The following is a 16,102-nucleotide window of genomic DNA, read 5'->3' as shown; positions in this document are numbered from 1 at the left end:
GTTGGTCCCCTGCTCCTGAGTTGGCCCCTGCTCCTAAATTGGTCCCCTGCTCCTGAGTTGGCCCCTGCTCCTCAGTTAGTCCCTTACTCCTCAGTTAGTCCCCTGCTCCTGAGTTGGTCCCTTGCTCCTGAGTTGGCCCCTGCTCCTCAATTAGTCCCTTGCTCCTCAGTTAGTCCCTTGCTCCTGAGTTGGTCCCCTGCTCTTGAGTTGGCCCCTGCTCCTCAGTTAGTCCCTTGCTCCTCAGTTAGTCCCTTGCTCCTGAGTTGGTCCCCTGCACCTGAATTGGCCCTTGCTCCTCAGTTAGTCCCTTGCTCCTCAGTTAGTCCCCAGCTCCTCAGTTAGTCCCTTGCTCCTCAGTTAGTCCCTTGCTCCTGACTTGGTCCGCTGCTCCTGAATTGGCCCTTGCTCCTCAGTTAGTCCCTTGCTCCTCAGTTAGTCCCCTGCTCCTTAGTTAGTCCCCTGCTCCTCAGTTAGTCCCTTGCTCCTGAGTTGGTCCTCTGCTCCTGAGTTGGTGCTCTGCTCCTGAGTTGGTCCCCTGCTGTTGAGTTGGCCCCTGCTCCTCAGTTAGTCTCTTGCTCTTCAGTTAGTCCCCTGCTCCTCCGTTAGTCCCTTGCTCCTCAGTTAGTCCCTTGCTCCTGAGTTGGTCCCCTGCTCCTGTCTTGGTCCCCTGCTACTGAATTGGCCCTTGCTCCTCAGTTAGTCCGCTGCTCCTGAGTAGGCCCCTGCTCCTCAGTTAGTACCCTGCTCCTCAGTTAGTCCCCTGCTCCTCAGTTGGTCACCTGCACCTGAGTTGGTCCCCTGATTCTGAGTTAGTCCCCTGCACCTGAGTTGGTCCCCTGCACCTGAGTTGGTCCCCTGCTCCTGAGTTATCCCCTGCTCCTCAGTTAGTCCCTTGCTCCTCAGTTAGTCCCTCTACTCCTGAGTTGGCCCTCTGCTCCTGACTTGGTACCCTGCTCCTCAGTTAGTCCCTTGCTCCTCAGTTAGTCGCCTGCTCCTCAGTTAGTCCCTTGCTCCTCAGTCAGTCCCCAGCTCCTCCCCAGCTCCTCACGTAAAAACTTCAGATACCTCTGATTTCAGCAGATGTGGTTTAATGGGTGACATTACTTCGAATATCTGCAAGAAGGGGTCTTGGTTAGGTTTGGGCCTACCTTTGACGTGCCGTATTAGAGGCATGCGAGTAAGCGCCAAGAAGTCGCAAGACGCCTGGGAGGAGCTGAAGTTTGATGCCTGGGAACATGTCACAGACTACTCCCAGTTCAGGTACATGAACCCCACACTAGTCTGCCTATCCCGACAGTCACGACTCCATGCCCCCTCCTCCAGACACTGTACATCTCTGTTCATTCACCTGCCTGCGTCACTTCCTGACTCTTGAACTCACCTGGTGCAATGCATGAAAACATCCTTTCCTTTTGTAACCGCTTGTCGTCTTCCTGCAGGAGCAGCTTTCTCAGGCCAATATCCTGGTTCTAATGACCGCAGCGATCTGTCACGACCTGGACCACCCCGGCTGCAACAACGCGTAGGTGCACCACTCTTACCTGTCCTCAGGTGAACCGTCCTTGTCCGTCGTCGCTTTCCGGTGCCCGGAGCATGGTGCAGGTGTAACTGATGGATGCTGGTGTAATGACGTCACGTGGGAGGGCGCGGCAGACACTACTTGCACCTTAGACGTAGAAGCGCGCCTTTATGTCACGACACTGTCGATAGGTGACTTGGAAACTCAGGTTAATGCAACCTCCATCAGAGCCTCGTCAACAGCAGACGACCTCGGGGGTCCCACCGTCCCCCCACTATAGCATTCTTGAAGGAGAAAGGTGGGACATGGGGGGAGACCAGGGAGGTGAGGATGGCACACACCATTGTGCACAAGACCACCCCATCACCAAGCTACACACAAGCAGGGTCCGTGCGTGCTGCAGAGTGCGGTCATATATATCCCGGGGAGGCATAAGGTTTTGGCACAAACGCAGGTTTACGTCATTTGGTAAATCTAGGAATGCGGCAAAACCCATGGGAGTTCTGTGGGAAAACTCACTACAAAGCCCATGAAACACCCCCCGACGCAGAGTAAGGCAACACAGTGACTTGCAATGCGCTGCCTTACACTATATCTACGAGGCCATGAAAATCACACAAAGTGGCTTTGTGTGGCCTCTGCGCCGCGCCGCCGGGGCGTTGAGAATAGTGATGGTCCGGTGGCCCACGGGCTTGCGTGGGCCGCGGGGGAGGCGGGGTTATATATTGAATGGTATTATAATTGCATTTATGTAGCACTTCTTCGTCTTGAGGAGGCATTCAAGCTCTTTATGCCAGGCCGCACGCTTCTCCAGAACCTGAGGTTAGCTTCTGTCCAGTGTTTGTTGGCTAGTGGGACTAGTCTTGTATTTATAAAGACACATTCCATGGATTTACTCCAGTTTCTATGTGGTAGATTAAATTAACAGGAGTTAGCCGTGATCTTTAGAGGGAGAGGGGGGCATGAATTCAGAGGAAGGGGTAGTTCCCATCCAAGGGCACCAGGGACAAGTCTAAAACGATACCTGAGTGCAGGAAGTGTGAGCAGCGCAAACAAGGGCTGAGCACTTTACTCCGATACTTCTCACGACTCTCTGCTCCTCAGGTACCAGGTCAACGCCCGGACGGAGCTGGCTGTTCGCTACAACGATATCTCCCCGCTGGAGAACCACCACTGCGCCGTGGCCTTCCAGATCATCGCACAACCAGAGTGCAACATCTTCTCCAACATTGACCCGGAAGAGTTCAGAGCCATCAGGCAGGTGAGGGAGCCAGCCCGGAGAGTGAGTGGCACAGTGATATTTGTGTAGCTGAATTAGTGGAGCTTCATCAGTACAGAGAGATGCTTGTGGTTTAGTATGATATGATATGATATGATGATAGGAGATAAATTTAAATGAGCGCACAAATACCCAGAGGCGTCAAGGCGCATGTGTGCACGCTGCACGCGTACGTTGTGCTTCATGAATGTGCACCATCAGTGCTCGCCTCCCTGGATTAACCTTAAAAAAACCTTCAAAATTATTTACACCTCACTTGATTGTGCATTTGTAGACTTGCTTCTGTGGAGTTGTGCAGTAGAATTGTTATTGTTGTGTAGTTGCCTGGCTGCTATAAATGTGGAATGGTTCAGGTGATGTGTTAATGTCCATAGGTAGTTGTGTGGTTGCAGATACACACTTATGGAATTGTGAATCTGTGCAGTTAAACTGCTGTGAATGTGCATGCTTGCAATGGTAGAGTTTTGAAGTTGTGCAGTTGCACAGTTATAATGTTATCAAGTTGTGAAGGTTAGTGTTGTGAAAGTGTAATTGTTGGTATGCAGTTTTAAAGTTCCAGTACTGTTGTAGCTGTGTAGTTGTAGAGTTGTGTAGTTGGAGACTTGTTGAATTGTAGCTTTGTCGTAGACCTGCAGTTGTCGGTTTGTGTTGTCTTGTAGATGTGCTGTTCGAGAGCTGTAGCATTGCTCTAGATGCACCTGCGTCCTTGCAATTGTGTGGTTGTGAATTTGTATTATTCTGCAATTGAAGAGTTTTAGTTTGACTGGTGCAGATGTAAACTCATAGTGTCATTGAAGATGTGAAATTATTGTGCACATTGTAGTTTTGTCGTTAATAATTATAATTTTCTGAATGTGGATGTGTGCACACGTAGTGTTTTGGCATTTGCTAGTCGCAGTGTTGTGGCACATATTGAGAAATGGCGCTGGTGTGTTGTGTGCACGCAGTGGTGTGTTGCTGTAGATCTGCACCTCTGTAGGTTTGAACAGTTGTAATGCTGTGTCTGTGCTTGTGTGTGGGGTTCTAGTGTTGTGCACAGCTTTTGTGCATATGAAATAGTAGCGTTGGCTTGTTGTTGTAAATGTGCAGTTGTAGTGTTGCTGCACAGACCCAGTTATAGTACTGCAAATTAGTAAAGTTGTAATGCTGTGCGTGTGCATCTGTGTAGTTTTATGGGTGTGCTGTTGTATTAAATGTTGTGGAGTTCTTCAACCGCGCAGACAAACCAGTTGTATTTGTGCAGTTTTAGAATTCCAGTATTGTGGTAGATGTGTGGAAGCGGTATTGTGCGCTTGTGAACTGTGCAAGTGTACAAGTGTTGCACTACAATGGTGTTGCATGTGTGGAGTTGTAGATTTGTAGTGATCTAGTAGATGTTCAGCTGTGGTGCAGCTGCAGTTATGTTTTTGTGTAGTTGTAAAGCTATATTGTGCTGCGTAATGTAGTGTGCAGATGTAGGGTCATAGTTACAAGCCCCGTGCTCCACCATTGCATTACTTTTTTTGACGCTCTGGCAGCACAAGCCTCGCAACCATATCCAGACCTGCAACTTACACGTGCCACCGTGTGACACACAATATCGGCTCCCGTCACACGGTCATCCGGTGAGGAACCGACATCATGGTGGCAGGGAAACAAGCTGAAAACCACTGTAAACTGCTGTTTTCAGCTACTGCTGATGTCCTCTCATGGTTTTTTTTGTTTTGAAGAGGGGGCTTGGGGCTGGTTTGGGGGCAAAAGGGCCTCTTAGATGCTTCTCGTCATGAGGTCCCACCCCCTGAAGGCCCCGCCCCTCCTCACGGTCTGATTTTTGTTGAAGTTGGCAGGTCTGTATATGTATAGGGCCACGCAAGGCCACTTTGAGTGGCTTTGAGTGGCCTCATAGATATGGAGTAGGGTGATGCAGCACAAGTCGTTGCGTTGCCTTACTCTGTGCCAGGGAGGCGTTTCATGGGTGCTGCGGTGGGTTTTTCCACCAACACCCATGAATTTTGATGCATCTCCAGATTTACAAGAACCTGTAAACCTGGGGATGCACCAAAACCTTGTGTCTCCTCATGGGAAGCGTAACTGCACTCTACGTAGAAAGGGAGTGCTCGCACGTCTACGTCCCCATTTCAAGCACTGGCATAGTTGAATGCTTCACCTCCACTTCTTAACGATACAGCGGATGTAGAGAGACACAGAGGGCCGCGCATAGTGGCTGTACTTAGGACATCCTATACCGTTCGGCAGAGCTGGACCACCACCTTCAATCTGCGGTGCTCCCACCATGCCAAACTCACGGTTCTCCTCCTCTATTTAGAATCTGCGGAAGGTCCAGGTTTACACCTGTGGCGCCCCCGCAGGTCCACCGGTGTAAACATCTGACCTGGTGGGCCGTCTGCCAGTTGGCAGTCAAGTCACAGTGACCGTCCCTCCAGTCTATTGAGAGCAGGGTGACCAAATCTCCCTGCAACACATGATGCACAGTACAAACAGGTAGGGAATTGTTAAATGGGTGCCATGTGCAGGGAGAAAACTCCCTGCGACTCAAGATGCATAGTACAAACTGCTAGGGAAATGTTAAATGGGTGCCATGTGCAGGAAGGAAACTTCCTGTAACACATGATGCATAGTATAAATTGGTAGGGAAATGTTAAATAGGTGCCATGTGTAGGGAGAAAACTCCCTGCAACATATGATACAGAGTTCAATTTGGTAGCGAAATGTTAAATGGGTGCCATGTGCAGGGAGAAAACTCCCTGTGACACATGATGCATAGTACAAACAGGTAGGGAATTGTTAAATGAGTATTAAAAGGCTCCGGCCAATTCGAAGGCCCAAACTGAGTGAGTTTGCTGACAAGGTCAGCCAGGCGACACACCCAGCCAAAGAAATATATGCGATTGTAAACTCATCACTAAAACCTGGTGTTGAAGGGAAGGGTCATCCTCCCTCCAAGGAGCGATGCAAGCAGCTGGCAAACTACTTTCTGGGTAAGGGCAGACAGATGTGTGACTCCCTAGCAGTGATACCAGACTCCCTGACCACATCGGATGGTAGCACCAGTCAGGAAGCCCGCAGCAGGATTCTTGCCATTCCCAAGGTTGGGTGAATCTGATATTCTAGGGGCAGCGGGTACATTAAAATCAGGATCAGTTCTTGATCCAGCCCCAGTGAATATTCTGCTGAAGGAAGGAGAGGCCATATCCTCTGCCTTAGTGGCCTGATTCAACTCCTCTCTAGAAGCGGCCTGTGTTCCCAGTGCTTGGAAGCGTGCAGTTATCCGGCCTCTACTGAAAAAGGCGTCCTGGGACCCGGATAAACCAGAAAACTATAGGCCTATTTCTCTGCTTCCAGAGATAAGCACAATCTTAAAGAAACCTTTAAGCGGCTTTCTCTCAAATTTTCTGGAAACCAACAATCTGTTGCACCGGACACAAAGGCTTCCGCCAAGGCTAGTACAGAGAGCTCTCCTGTTGGCCACAGAGGACCTGGAAAAGGCTTTAGACCATGGACAGTCCGCTGCGCTCATTCTTGATTTGAGTGCAGCTTTCAACACCGTCACACACTCAGGGGGTCGTTATGAACCCCGGCGGTTCAGCCCGCCATGCCGGCGGCAGGTGCAAAGACCGCCACCATTATGGCGGTCTGAACCGCCATATAATGAACACAGTGAGGACCGCCTATGGTGGCCCTCCTCCACCGCCAGGCTGCTGCCGACAGGCAGCCTGACAGTGGAGGGAATCATTTTCCGACAGGGCAGCACTTCAAACAGCGCTGCCCCCTGGATAATGATCCCTTCTGCGACCAGCCTTTCCCTGGCGGCAGAAGGGGTGCTCCGGGGCCCCCCTGGGGGCCCCTGCACTGCCCATGCTCTTGGCATGGGCAGTGCAGGGGCCCCTATGCAGTGCCCAATCACGCAGGTCGGCAGTGATCTGCGCAACGGGTGCAGCTGCACCCACCACACACCAACATTGGCTGCAGCTCCATTTGGAGCTTCTGTCAATGTTACGGTCCTTTTCCCGACTGGGCCGGCGGGCGGAATCACTGTTTCCACCCACCGGCCCAGTGGGGAAAACATTATGCGGCTGGTGGGGGTAGTCGCGCTGGCGGTCTTCTACTGACCACCAGCGCGGATCTCGGCAGTTAAAACCGCTGAGATCATAATGAGGGCCTCAGTCTTGAGTGACAGGTTGGAAGCAATAGAGACCTCAGGGACAGCACTAAAATGGCTGACGTCATTCTTAGCCAACAGAAGTTTCCAAGTAAGCGAAGGACCCTTCTTGTCAGAAACACATAAGCTGGATTGTCGAGTACCACAGGGTTCTTCGCTGAGTCCTACGCTCTTCAACATATTTGTTCGCCCTCTCTATGGTATCATCTGCTCCTATGGATTCACTATGGTGTCCTACGTAGACGCAGATTGTCGTCTTCTTGTCGCCTGATAGCAATTCCGGCTCTACGAAGCTTACTCCATGCATGGAAAGGTGGCTAGCAGGATGGCAGCAAGCCCTTTAAAGCCGAACGGGGACAGAACAGGTGTTGGTGGTTGGAAACAACCCCTCGAAATGGGACCAACTCCTACGGCCCCCCTGTCTGGGGAACTCCCTAGTCCTGAACTTGAAGTCAAGAGCCATGGTGCCATACTGGATAAGGATCTGACCAGGGTTTCTCAGGTGAAGAAGGTATCAGACACATGCTTCGGGATGCTAAGATCCTTTAAGAAAACACTCAAATGGCTTCCTTCGGAGTGTCGGAGGCTAGTGGTCCGAGGCCTAATTCTGTCGCGCCCGGACTATGCAACTCCTTGCATCTGTGTAGCTCAGCATATGTCATAATAAAAACCTGCAGGTTATGCAAAACACTGCAGCACGAGTGTTACTAGGCGTACCGAAAAGGAAGTCCGCTCGCTCAGCGCTTGCAGAACTTCACTGGATACCGATCAGAAGAAGAATTGAATTTAAGGCCTTATGCATTGCCCTAGGTTAAACCACCCTCCAGGCACACACATCCTACAGCAACTCATTCCTCCACATGTAGCCCCGAGAGCACTGAGCTCCCCTCTGGAGGCCCCCAGAATTAAGAGAGCAAGAGGAGCATGGATGCCAATTCACCAAAATGCTAGGGGTAGCGGAAGTTACATCATACACACTTTCCCCTAATGATGTCACAGGAAGTGACATCATATGACCTTCGACTTCCTAAGCAGTGATGTCATATGACCTTAATAACGACGACATCACAATAATTAACATTGGTGAAGTTCCCTAATATTTGCATGATTAATATAACACAAACGTGTTTTTGAATATCGTCCTTGTAAAGGTGCTGATATAATATGTTAAGGGAGCAGATACCTGAATTGTTGTAAACAAGCGAAGTGAGTGTAATAGTCTAATGTCGTCCACTGGAGACGAGGGTGGGAGTTTCTCTCCACTGGGAACATTTTGGAAAAGAAATGGGCTCTGATAGTGCATGTCAGGTCTTTTCATGACGTATCAAGCTATTGAAATCTGACAGCCCCCAAGAGTTGAACCAATTATGTTTTTAAAATATCCTGTGTGCCCCATGTCAAGAGTTACCTCCATTCCTAGGGCCAACATTTTGCTATGGGCGCCCGCTTTGCCGAAGCATTACATCCAATATTCCCTTGACAGAACTTTGCCAATACTGTGGTCCATGTACTATTGGGGGCGCCTTATGTAAAATGTTCTGTCTAGTATGACAAGGACCCATTGTGTCATGGATGCCCCCGACACATGCCACTGTGTCCAACCATATGCCAAGAACTTCCTTCAGTGTGCCAGGGTCAGCAATGTGGCACAGGTGTCCCCTATGCCAAGAATCTTCCCCAGTATGCCAGCGGTGATATGTTTCCGTCAGTGCCCATGCTAAAACTGACCGATAGTGTGGCTGGAGGGACCATCTTGCCATGAGTATTTCAGAAGCAAGTACTGCCTCCAGTATGCCTGGCAGCATTTTTCCAGGTTGCTGTTCTAAGCCGAGAAGCTTGCCAGGCCCAACATCAGACTTGCAAGCACAACACATTCTCACTCATGCAGATTTACATTCACTTACACTCTCTCACACTCAGTCTTGCTCACTCATTAGCACTCATTCGCATTCCTTCATTTTCACTCAGTCTCTTGCACTCACTCTTACCCTAACTCACTCAATCGCTTTCTCTCACTCACTTATGTTTACTCAGTTGCACACACACACACACGATCCTACATACAAACATAAATACTTACATACACACGTTCCCAAATTCGCTCTTACCCACATACACACTCAGAACTTACATAAAAAGCGATTTAATTTTTCTTACCTAAATGCCATTGAAAGTCCCTTCCAGATCCTGTTGCGCCACGTTAATAAAACCCCAGGTGACATCATCAAAGGAAGGAACATTCTAGAACGTCCATTGCTGCTGATTGTTGGGGATGCGGGACTGGGCGCCCAGCGAATGATGTCACAGCGGATTTGAAAACCCCAGGTGACATCATCAAAAGAAGGAACATTCTAGAACGTCTATTGCTGCTGATTGTTGGGGATGCGGGACTGGGCCCCCAGCGAATGATGTCACAGCGGATTTGAAAACCCCAGGTGACATCATCAAAGGAAGGAACATTCTAGAACGTCCATTGCTGCTGATTGTTGGGGATGCGGGACTGGGCGCCCAGCGAATGATGTCACAGCGGATTTGAAAACCCCAGGTGACATCATCAAAGGAAGGAACATTCTAGAACGTCTATTGCTGCTGATTGTTAGGAATGCAGGACTGGGCGGCCAGCGAATGATGTCACAGCAGGTCTGAAAACCCCAGGTGACATCATCAAAAGAAGGAACATTCTAGAACGTCTATTGCTGCTGATTGTTGGGGATGCGGGACTGGGCGCCCAGCGAATGATGTCACAGCGGATTTGAAAACCCCAGGTGACATCATCAAAAGAAGGAACACTCTAGAACGTTTATTGCTGCTGATTGTTGGGGATGCGGGACTGGGCGCCCAGCGAATGATGTCACAGCGGATTTGAAAACCCCAGGTGACATCATCAAAAGAAGGAACACTCTAGAACGTTTATTGCTGCTGATTGTTAGGGATGCAGGACTGGGCGCCCAGCGAATGATGTCACTCAAGGTAGCAAGGAGCAATCTACAACCCCTACTGCAGCTAATTGTTAGGGATGCAGGACTGGGCGGCCAGTGAATGATGTCACAGTGGGTCTGAAATCCCCAGCAGACAAAGACATCATCAAAGGAAGGAACATTCTGAAACGTTGTTAGAGATGCAGGACTGGGCCAAAAAAATGTAATGGCCCCTTAAAGAGTTGAGAGATGTTAAGACACTTACAGAGCACCTCAGACTGCAGAAGTTTTTGATAACTTATTCCTTTTTCATCTTTCTTTCTCCAGGGTATAATTGCTCTGATTCTAGCCACAGACATGGCCAGACACAAGGAGATCCTGGACGCCTTCAAGGAGAACCTGGAGCAGTTCGACTTCACCAACCAGGAGCACGTGACCTCGGTGAGACCTCGATATGCGCCACCTAGTGGGAGGGGAAGAGTACTGGCAAAAACCATGACAAATGCCAGGGAGCGCTCCCTCTGGCAATATTCTATTTTACTTAGAGCACTGAGTTACTCCATTATCGTTTTCTGTTGTTTGTTTAACAAAACGTTCATTGATAAGTAACACAACTTAAACAACTAAAATGAACTGGTTCACTCAACACTGGAGGCGTCAGTGATGGGCTTTGGCGGAGGCAGTGGGCGTTCAATAAACATATTGGAACAGCTGATTCATTCAGCTCAGTAATGTCCATAAATACTGAGGGCCGTATTACAGCCACACAAGGCCACCTTTCGTGGCTACATAAATCTCGAGTAATGTAATGCAGCGCAAAATTAGTCTGCCACAGGGAGGTGTTTGCATCGGTGTTGTGTGGGTGTTCCCACGCAACAGCCATGTATTTTCACACATTTCCAGATTTACAAGAAATTGTAAACCTAGGAAAGCGCCAAAAAGATACGCCTCCTTGTTTTTTCCTCTTTCTATGTGTGCTGCATGATGCAGCACACTTGGAGGAAAATGCCTCTCAAGATTGTTTTCGTGAAGGAAGGTGTCTTTTCCTGCACAAAGCTATCCTGCATGCAACGCAGGCACCCTTGCACCATGCTGCCCGCACTGGCGCGAGGCTGACACAAGGGCACCAGCCCGGGGGGACAGGACAGGAATGTGCCGTACTGGGTAAATTCAGCCAATTCCTGCCCTTCCACTGTGACACAGGAGAGCGCAGCACGGTGACGTGCTACGCTGCCCTGCGCCACCAAGCCCATAAATATGTGCCTGAGAGGGAGGAGGTGTTAGTTACTGCTAGTACGCGCTCTAGTGCTATTCAGAATGGCTGAAGGTGGTCACTGCCTAGACATAAACATAGGACAAGCCCGTAACAGCTACCGTAGTGAGGACGGTCAAGGGACTGCTGTGTACAGGAGAAAACACAAAAGCATTGGACTACACGTGCGGAATGAGTCGAAGGTGATATCGTATGACATTATTAAGAACAGCACGCTAATATGATGCATTTGTATTAAAAACACATTTCAGTAAAAAAAAACAAATATCAGAATTCTCATTTTAAAATACAATAATTACACTCCTAGTGGGAAGAGTCTAGTATTGTTACAGAAAGAAATTTACTTGTGGATTATTATGGGCCTGGTTAGAGTTTGGCCAATGGGGTTACTCCTTCATAAATGTGACGGATGGCCCGTCCACCGTATTATGATTCCATTATATCCAATGCACATCGTAATATGGTGAACAGGATACATGTCACGTTTGTGACGGGGTACTCATCCGCCAAACTCTAAATCAGGCCCTAAATCCAGTTCGTAACAGTGTGGGAATCACTCTGATATATCTATGAAATACTTCCAAATCATGCTCCACATTGTGGCCTTGTTCTACGTTCAAATGAAATATTCACCTGGCCTCTCAGTGTCTTAGTAGGAAATTGTGGTTGACTATTCACAGTTCTAATACCACAAGTTCAGTTCTCAGATATAAACATTTGCTGTGCTTCTCGTAGAATGACAAGTACATCACACCTTTCAACAATCTTACCTTTATTGTCATGTTTGCTCATCGTTTGTCACAGCTGACACGTTTCAACCACTGTGGTGCTTTCTCAAGGCTGACACTAAGAAGAATATTCATGCACTTTGGGCCTGATTACGACCTTGGCAGATGAGATACTCTGTCACAAACGTGACGGATATCCCGCCCGCCATTTTACAAGTACTGTAGGATATAATGGTACTTGTAATATGGCTGATGGGATATCAATCACGTTTGTGACAGTGTATCCCATCCGCCAAGGTCGTGATCAGGTCCTATGTGTTTGTATAATGTACAGCTGGCTCAATTCTGGTTTCTAAGGCAGTGCTTCCCAAACTTTTTAGAATCTCGACTCAGTTTTTAGAACACCACACATTCGTGACCCACAGAGGTTTATCAGACATGATATGGGATTAAATTTTAATGTAAAACTCAAGAGCATGACCACATCCTTCAATATCGGACTGTGGGCAAAATATTGATCTACCCATAAAAGTGGCAGTTGGTGAACCACACTGCAGTCTGGAGCTGGAACGTGTTTCAGAACGGGGTGCGGGCCTGTGGCATCCGTCCACTAAAATCACAAGGCTTGCTAAAATTCTTGGTGTTGATTCCTGTGATTTTCGAAAATTTGAGAAACTCCATCTACAGCAGAGAATGGAACACAGCCCATGGTCATTGGAGCACTTTACATGAGCACCAAATTACATTACACAAGGTCAGACTCCTTTAATTTTAAGCACAGGAGACCACAGCATCACTGGATGCTGAGCCAACACCGAGACTTAAACCTGTTTCCCCAGATGCAAGATCAGCAGCTCTGGCCATTAGGCCACATCCATATTCTTTATTCATGTGTAAATGTTATACTCAAATGGCATGGGTGTGCAACATCAAGTTCTCAGTTGGAATCGCTTTGTGTAGGAATAAACAGCAGCAACAAATACTTCAAGATTGACCACGAGTCTGAATGGGGAATACTAACAAACGTTTGTTTTAAAACTGGACTTAGATACATTGTTCAGCACCTTTGCACTGGTGCACAAAAAGGGCTAATCATTTTAAAGATCACATATAGACTAGTGCTTTCGTGACCCACAAGTGTATCCCGACCCACAGTTTGGGAAATACAGATGTCAGGGCTTCTTTGTGTGTTTTTATTAATGCAACATCTTCCGTGTACCCCAACAATCCTTTACTCACATGTCCGTGCATAGCAGAATTTGCACGTGTGCATCACTAATATTTCTGGTCTGTCTCTCTCAGCTGAAGATGGTGCTGATTAAATGCTGCGATATCTCAAACGAGGTCCGACCTCTGGAGGTGGCTGATCTGTGGGCAGACTGCTTACTGGAAGAGTACTTCATGCAGGTAACTATGGGCCATATTTATACTTTTTGACGCAAAACTGCGCTAACGCAGTTTTGCGTAAAAAAAATTAGCGCCGGCTAACGCCATTCTGAAGCGCCATGCGGGCGTTGTATTTATTCAATGACGTTAGCCGGCGTTAGCCGCCGGCGCTGCCTGGTGTGCGTGAAAAAAAATGACGTACACCAGGCAGCGCCGGCGTAGGGGAATATGGAGCTTGGGCGTCAAAAAATGGGGCAAGTCAGGCTGAGGCAAATTTTTCGCCTCAACCCGATTTGCGCCATTTTTTTCGACTCCCAACCCCCATTGAAATGACTCCTGTCTTAGCAAAGACAGGAGTCATGCCCCCTTGCCCAATGGCCATGCCCAGGGGACTTATGTCCCCTGGGCATGGTCATTGGGCATAGTGGCATGTAGGGGGGCACAAATCAGGCCCCCTTATGCCACAAAAAAAAAAAAAAGAAATACTTACCTGAACTTACCTTAATGTCCCTGGGGTGGGTCCCTCCATCCTTGGGCGTCCTCCTGGGGTGGGCAAGGGTGGCAGGGGGTGTCCCTGGGGGCATGGGAGGGCACCTGTGGGCTCATTCCAAGCCCACAGGTCCCTTAACGCCTGCCCTGAGCAGGCGTTAAAAAATGACGCTAACGCGGGTAGACGTCATTTTTTTTGACCCGCCCACTCCTGTGCGCCGTTTTTGCACGGGAGTGTAAATACGGCGCACAGGCCTGGGAGTCATTTTTTTAGACGGGAACGCCTACCTTGCATCTTATTAACGCAAGGTAGGTGTCCACGCAAAAAAATGACGCTAACTCCATGAACTTTGGCGCTAGACGCGTCTAACGCCAAAGTATAAATATGGAGTTAGTTTTGCGTCGAATTTGCGTCGGAAAAAACGACGCAAATTCGGCGCAAATGGAGTATAAATATGCCCCTATATATTTTTCTAGTATACATATTGTAAAGTTCTCCCACTATCAAGGTAACTGAATAAACCGAAAGAAGACACAATGTTACCAAATAAGGTGGTGCTTCGAGAGGAGAGATGGGGTGGGTGTCAGGGACAGGATGATATCTTTACTGAGGGAAGGTGTAGACTGTAGGTTTTTGCTTTGTTTTTTAAACAAAAATTTGGAACTTTCAGAATAGGTGCAGAAAGAGAGAGAATGGTTTAGAATTGGCTGGTTGGTTGAATAGTGTCTGGCAGCAAGGAGATGAAAGTAAGGTTCCCACACTCCCCTCCCAAACCCAGCCTCTGTGACCCTTGTTGTACCTTCACCCAGCCAATCACTGGTGGGTGATACCACCTCACAATGGCCGTTTGGGCCTTGACGGCAGACCATGTTGTTGTCCCCTAGGCTCTATCTTCTTTTTAAGGCTCTCTCCCCCACGCCCCCCACTCCTCCTCGTTGTTCAGACCTATTAGCCATCAGAAGAGGGATATCTTCCTTGTCACTTCTTCCAATCTTGTTTTATCAGATATCGTCATCTCGTGGACCTGGACATTCTTCCACAGGGTTAGTTCATAAGGGAGGTGGAATTTGCCCCTCAAGTGCCTATCCTTGACCCGTGCCAGGTTACCCACAGCCAGCTTTGATTCTTATGCTCTGCCCGTCCGACTGGCCTTTTCATCACATGTTCTGCTGAAGAATAGGAACCCAGGGCAGAGAGGGTAGAACCAAGCATGGGCACGTCTGGCCAGAAAGTGAAATGAGAAACTAGGGACCCATGATAGATAGTGAGACGGGAGAGTGGGCTCCAGGAGAGTGAGTAAAGGGAGAAAGAGTGGGACCCATATCAGAAAATGAAATGGAAAAGACTCCAGGACAGGGGGCGAGAGAAGGAAGAGGTTTCAGGGAGAGACAGATGACGAGAGGGTGAAACCCAGGACAGAGGGTGAAAGTAGGGGGGCTTGGCCCAGAGGATAATAGGGGATATCCAGCCCCAAGACAGAGGGAGACTGTACCTTCACCACAGAGGGCAGAGCGAGACCCCAGGACAGAGGGCAAAAGTGAAGCATGGGGCTTAACACAGAAGGTGGAGGCCAGAATGAACCCCAAGGAGTGAGGTGGAGGGAAGAGTGAGGCCTCAGGGCAGAGGGTGAGAGGAGGAGGATAGCACCAGGGTATAACAGGAGAGTAAATAGAAACCACCAGGGCAGAGAGAGGGAGTGCAGAGTGAAACCCAGGGACAGAGAGGCATGTGGGAGAGAGGACGGAGCATGAGAAGAGAGAGTGAGGCCTTAGGACAGAAGATGACTGGACAGAATTCACCAGGACTGAGAACGAGAGGGCATAATGATGCACCAGCCCGGCCAGGAGAGAAAAGCAATGGAACGAGTGAGACCCGGTGAGAGAGCGGGGGCATATTTACAAGGAATTGCCATCGGGCAGCACCGCTAGTATTTTCGCTGCCCCGCCCTACTCAAATTCAAAGGGGCAGGGATGCGTTGTATATACAAGATTTGGTGTATTTCTGTCCTCCCCCCTGCTCTAGTGCACAAATTGCTGCCTAGCACCAACACAGAGCCCCATGTACAATGGTGCAAGGGTGTGTACATTTTCACCAGGATGTTCATGTGCAGGGAGGAACACCTTCACTCAATAAAAGAATCCAGAGAAAGATATCTCTCCTTGTTGCACCTGCCCTGGGGAGGCGTACAGTTTTGACGCATTCCCAGGTGTACATATTCTTGTAAAGCCGGGCATTGCGTGGGTGTTCCCAAGCAAAACCCATGGAACACCTCCCTGACGCAGTGTAAGGCAATGCAGCGACTTGTGCTGGGGTGCTGTACACATTATCTACATGGCCATGAAAAGCCACG

General features: G+C 48.9%; 1 protein-coding gene across 1 annotated transcript in view; it reads left to right on the top strand.

Annotated features, from left to right (window-relative positions):
- Nucleotides 1-16,102, top strand: part of PDE9A (phosphodiesterase 9A) — a 209,129-nt gene that overhangs the window by 160,557 nt on the left and 32,470 nt on the right. The window contains exons 12-15 of the mRNA XM_069202968.1: nucleotides 1,440-1,522; nucleotides 2,624-2,780; nucleotides 10,203-10,316; nucleotides 13,179-13,283. Coding sequence (XP_069059069.1) covers nucleotides 1,440-1,522; nucleotides 2,624-2,780; nucleotides 10,203-10,316; nucleotides 13,179-13,283 — 459 coding nt within the window. The remainder of the gene's footprint in view (nucleotides 1-1,439; nucleotides 1,523-2,623; nucleotides 2,781-10,202; nucleotides 10,317-13,178; nucleotides 13,284-16,102) is intronic.

This window comes from Pleurodeles waltl, chromosome 8, assembly GCF_031143425.1.
Source record: "Pleurodeles waltl isolate 20211129_DDA chromosome 8, aPleWal1.hap1.20221129, whole genome shotgun sequence".
Taxonomy (NCBI): domain Eukaryota; kingdom Metazoa; phylum Chordata; class Amphibia; order Caudata; family Salamandridae; genus Pleurodeles; species Pleurodeles waltl.
Note: the sequence above shows the minus strand (reverse complement) of the source record. Positions and strands in the feature narration are given on the sequence as shown.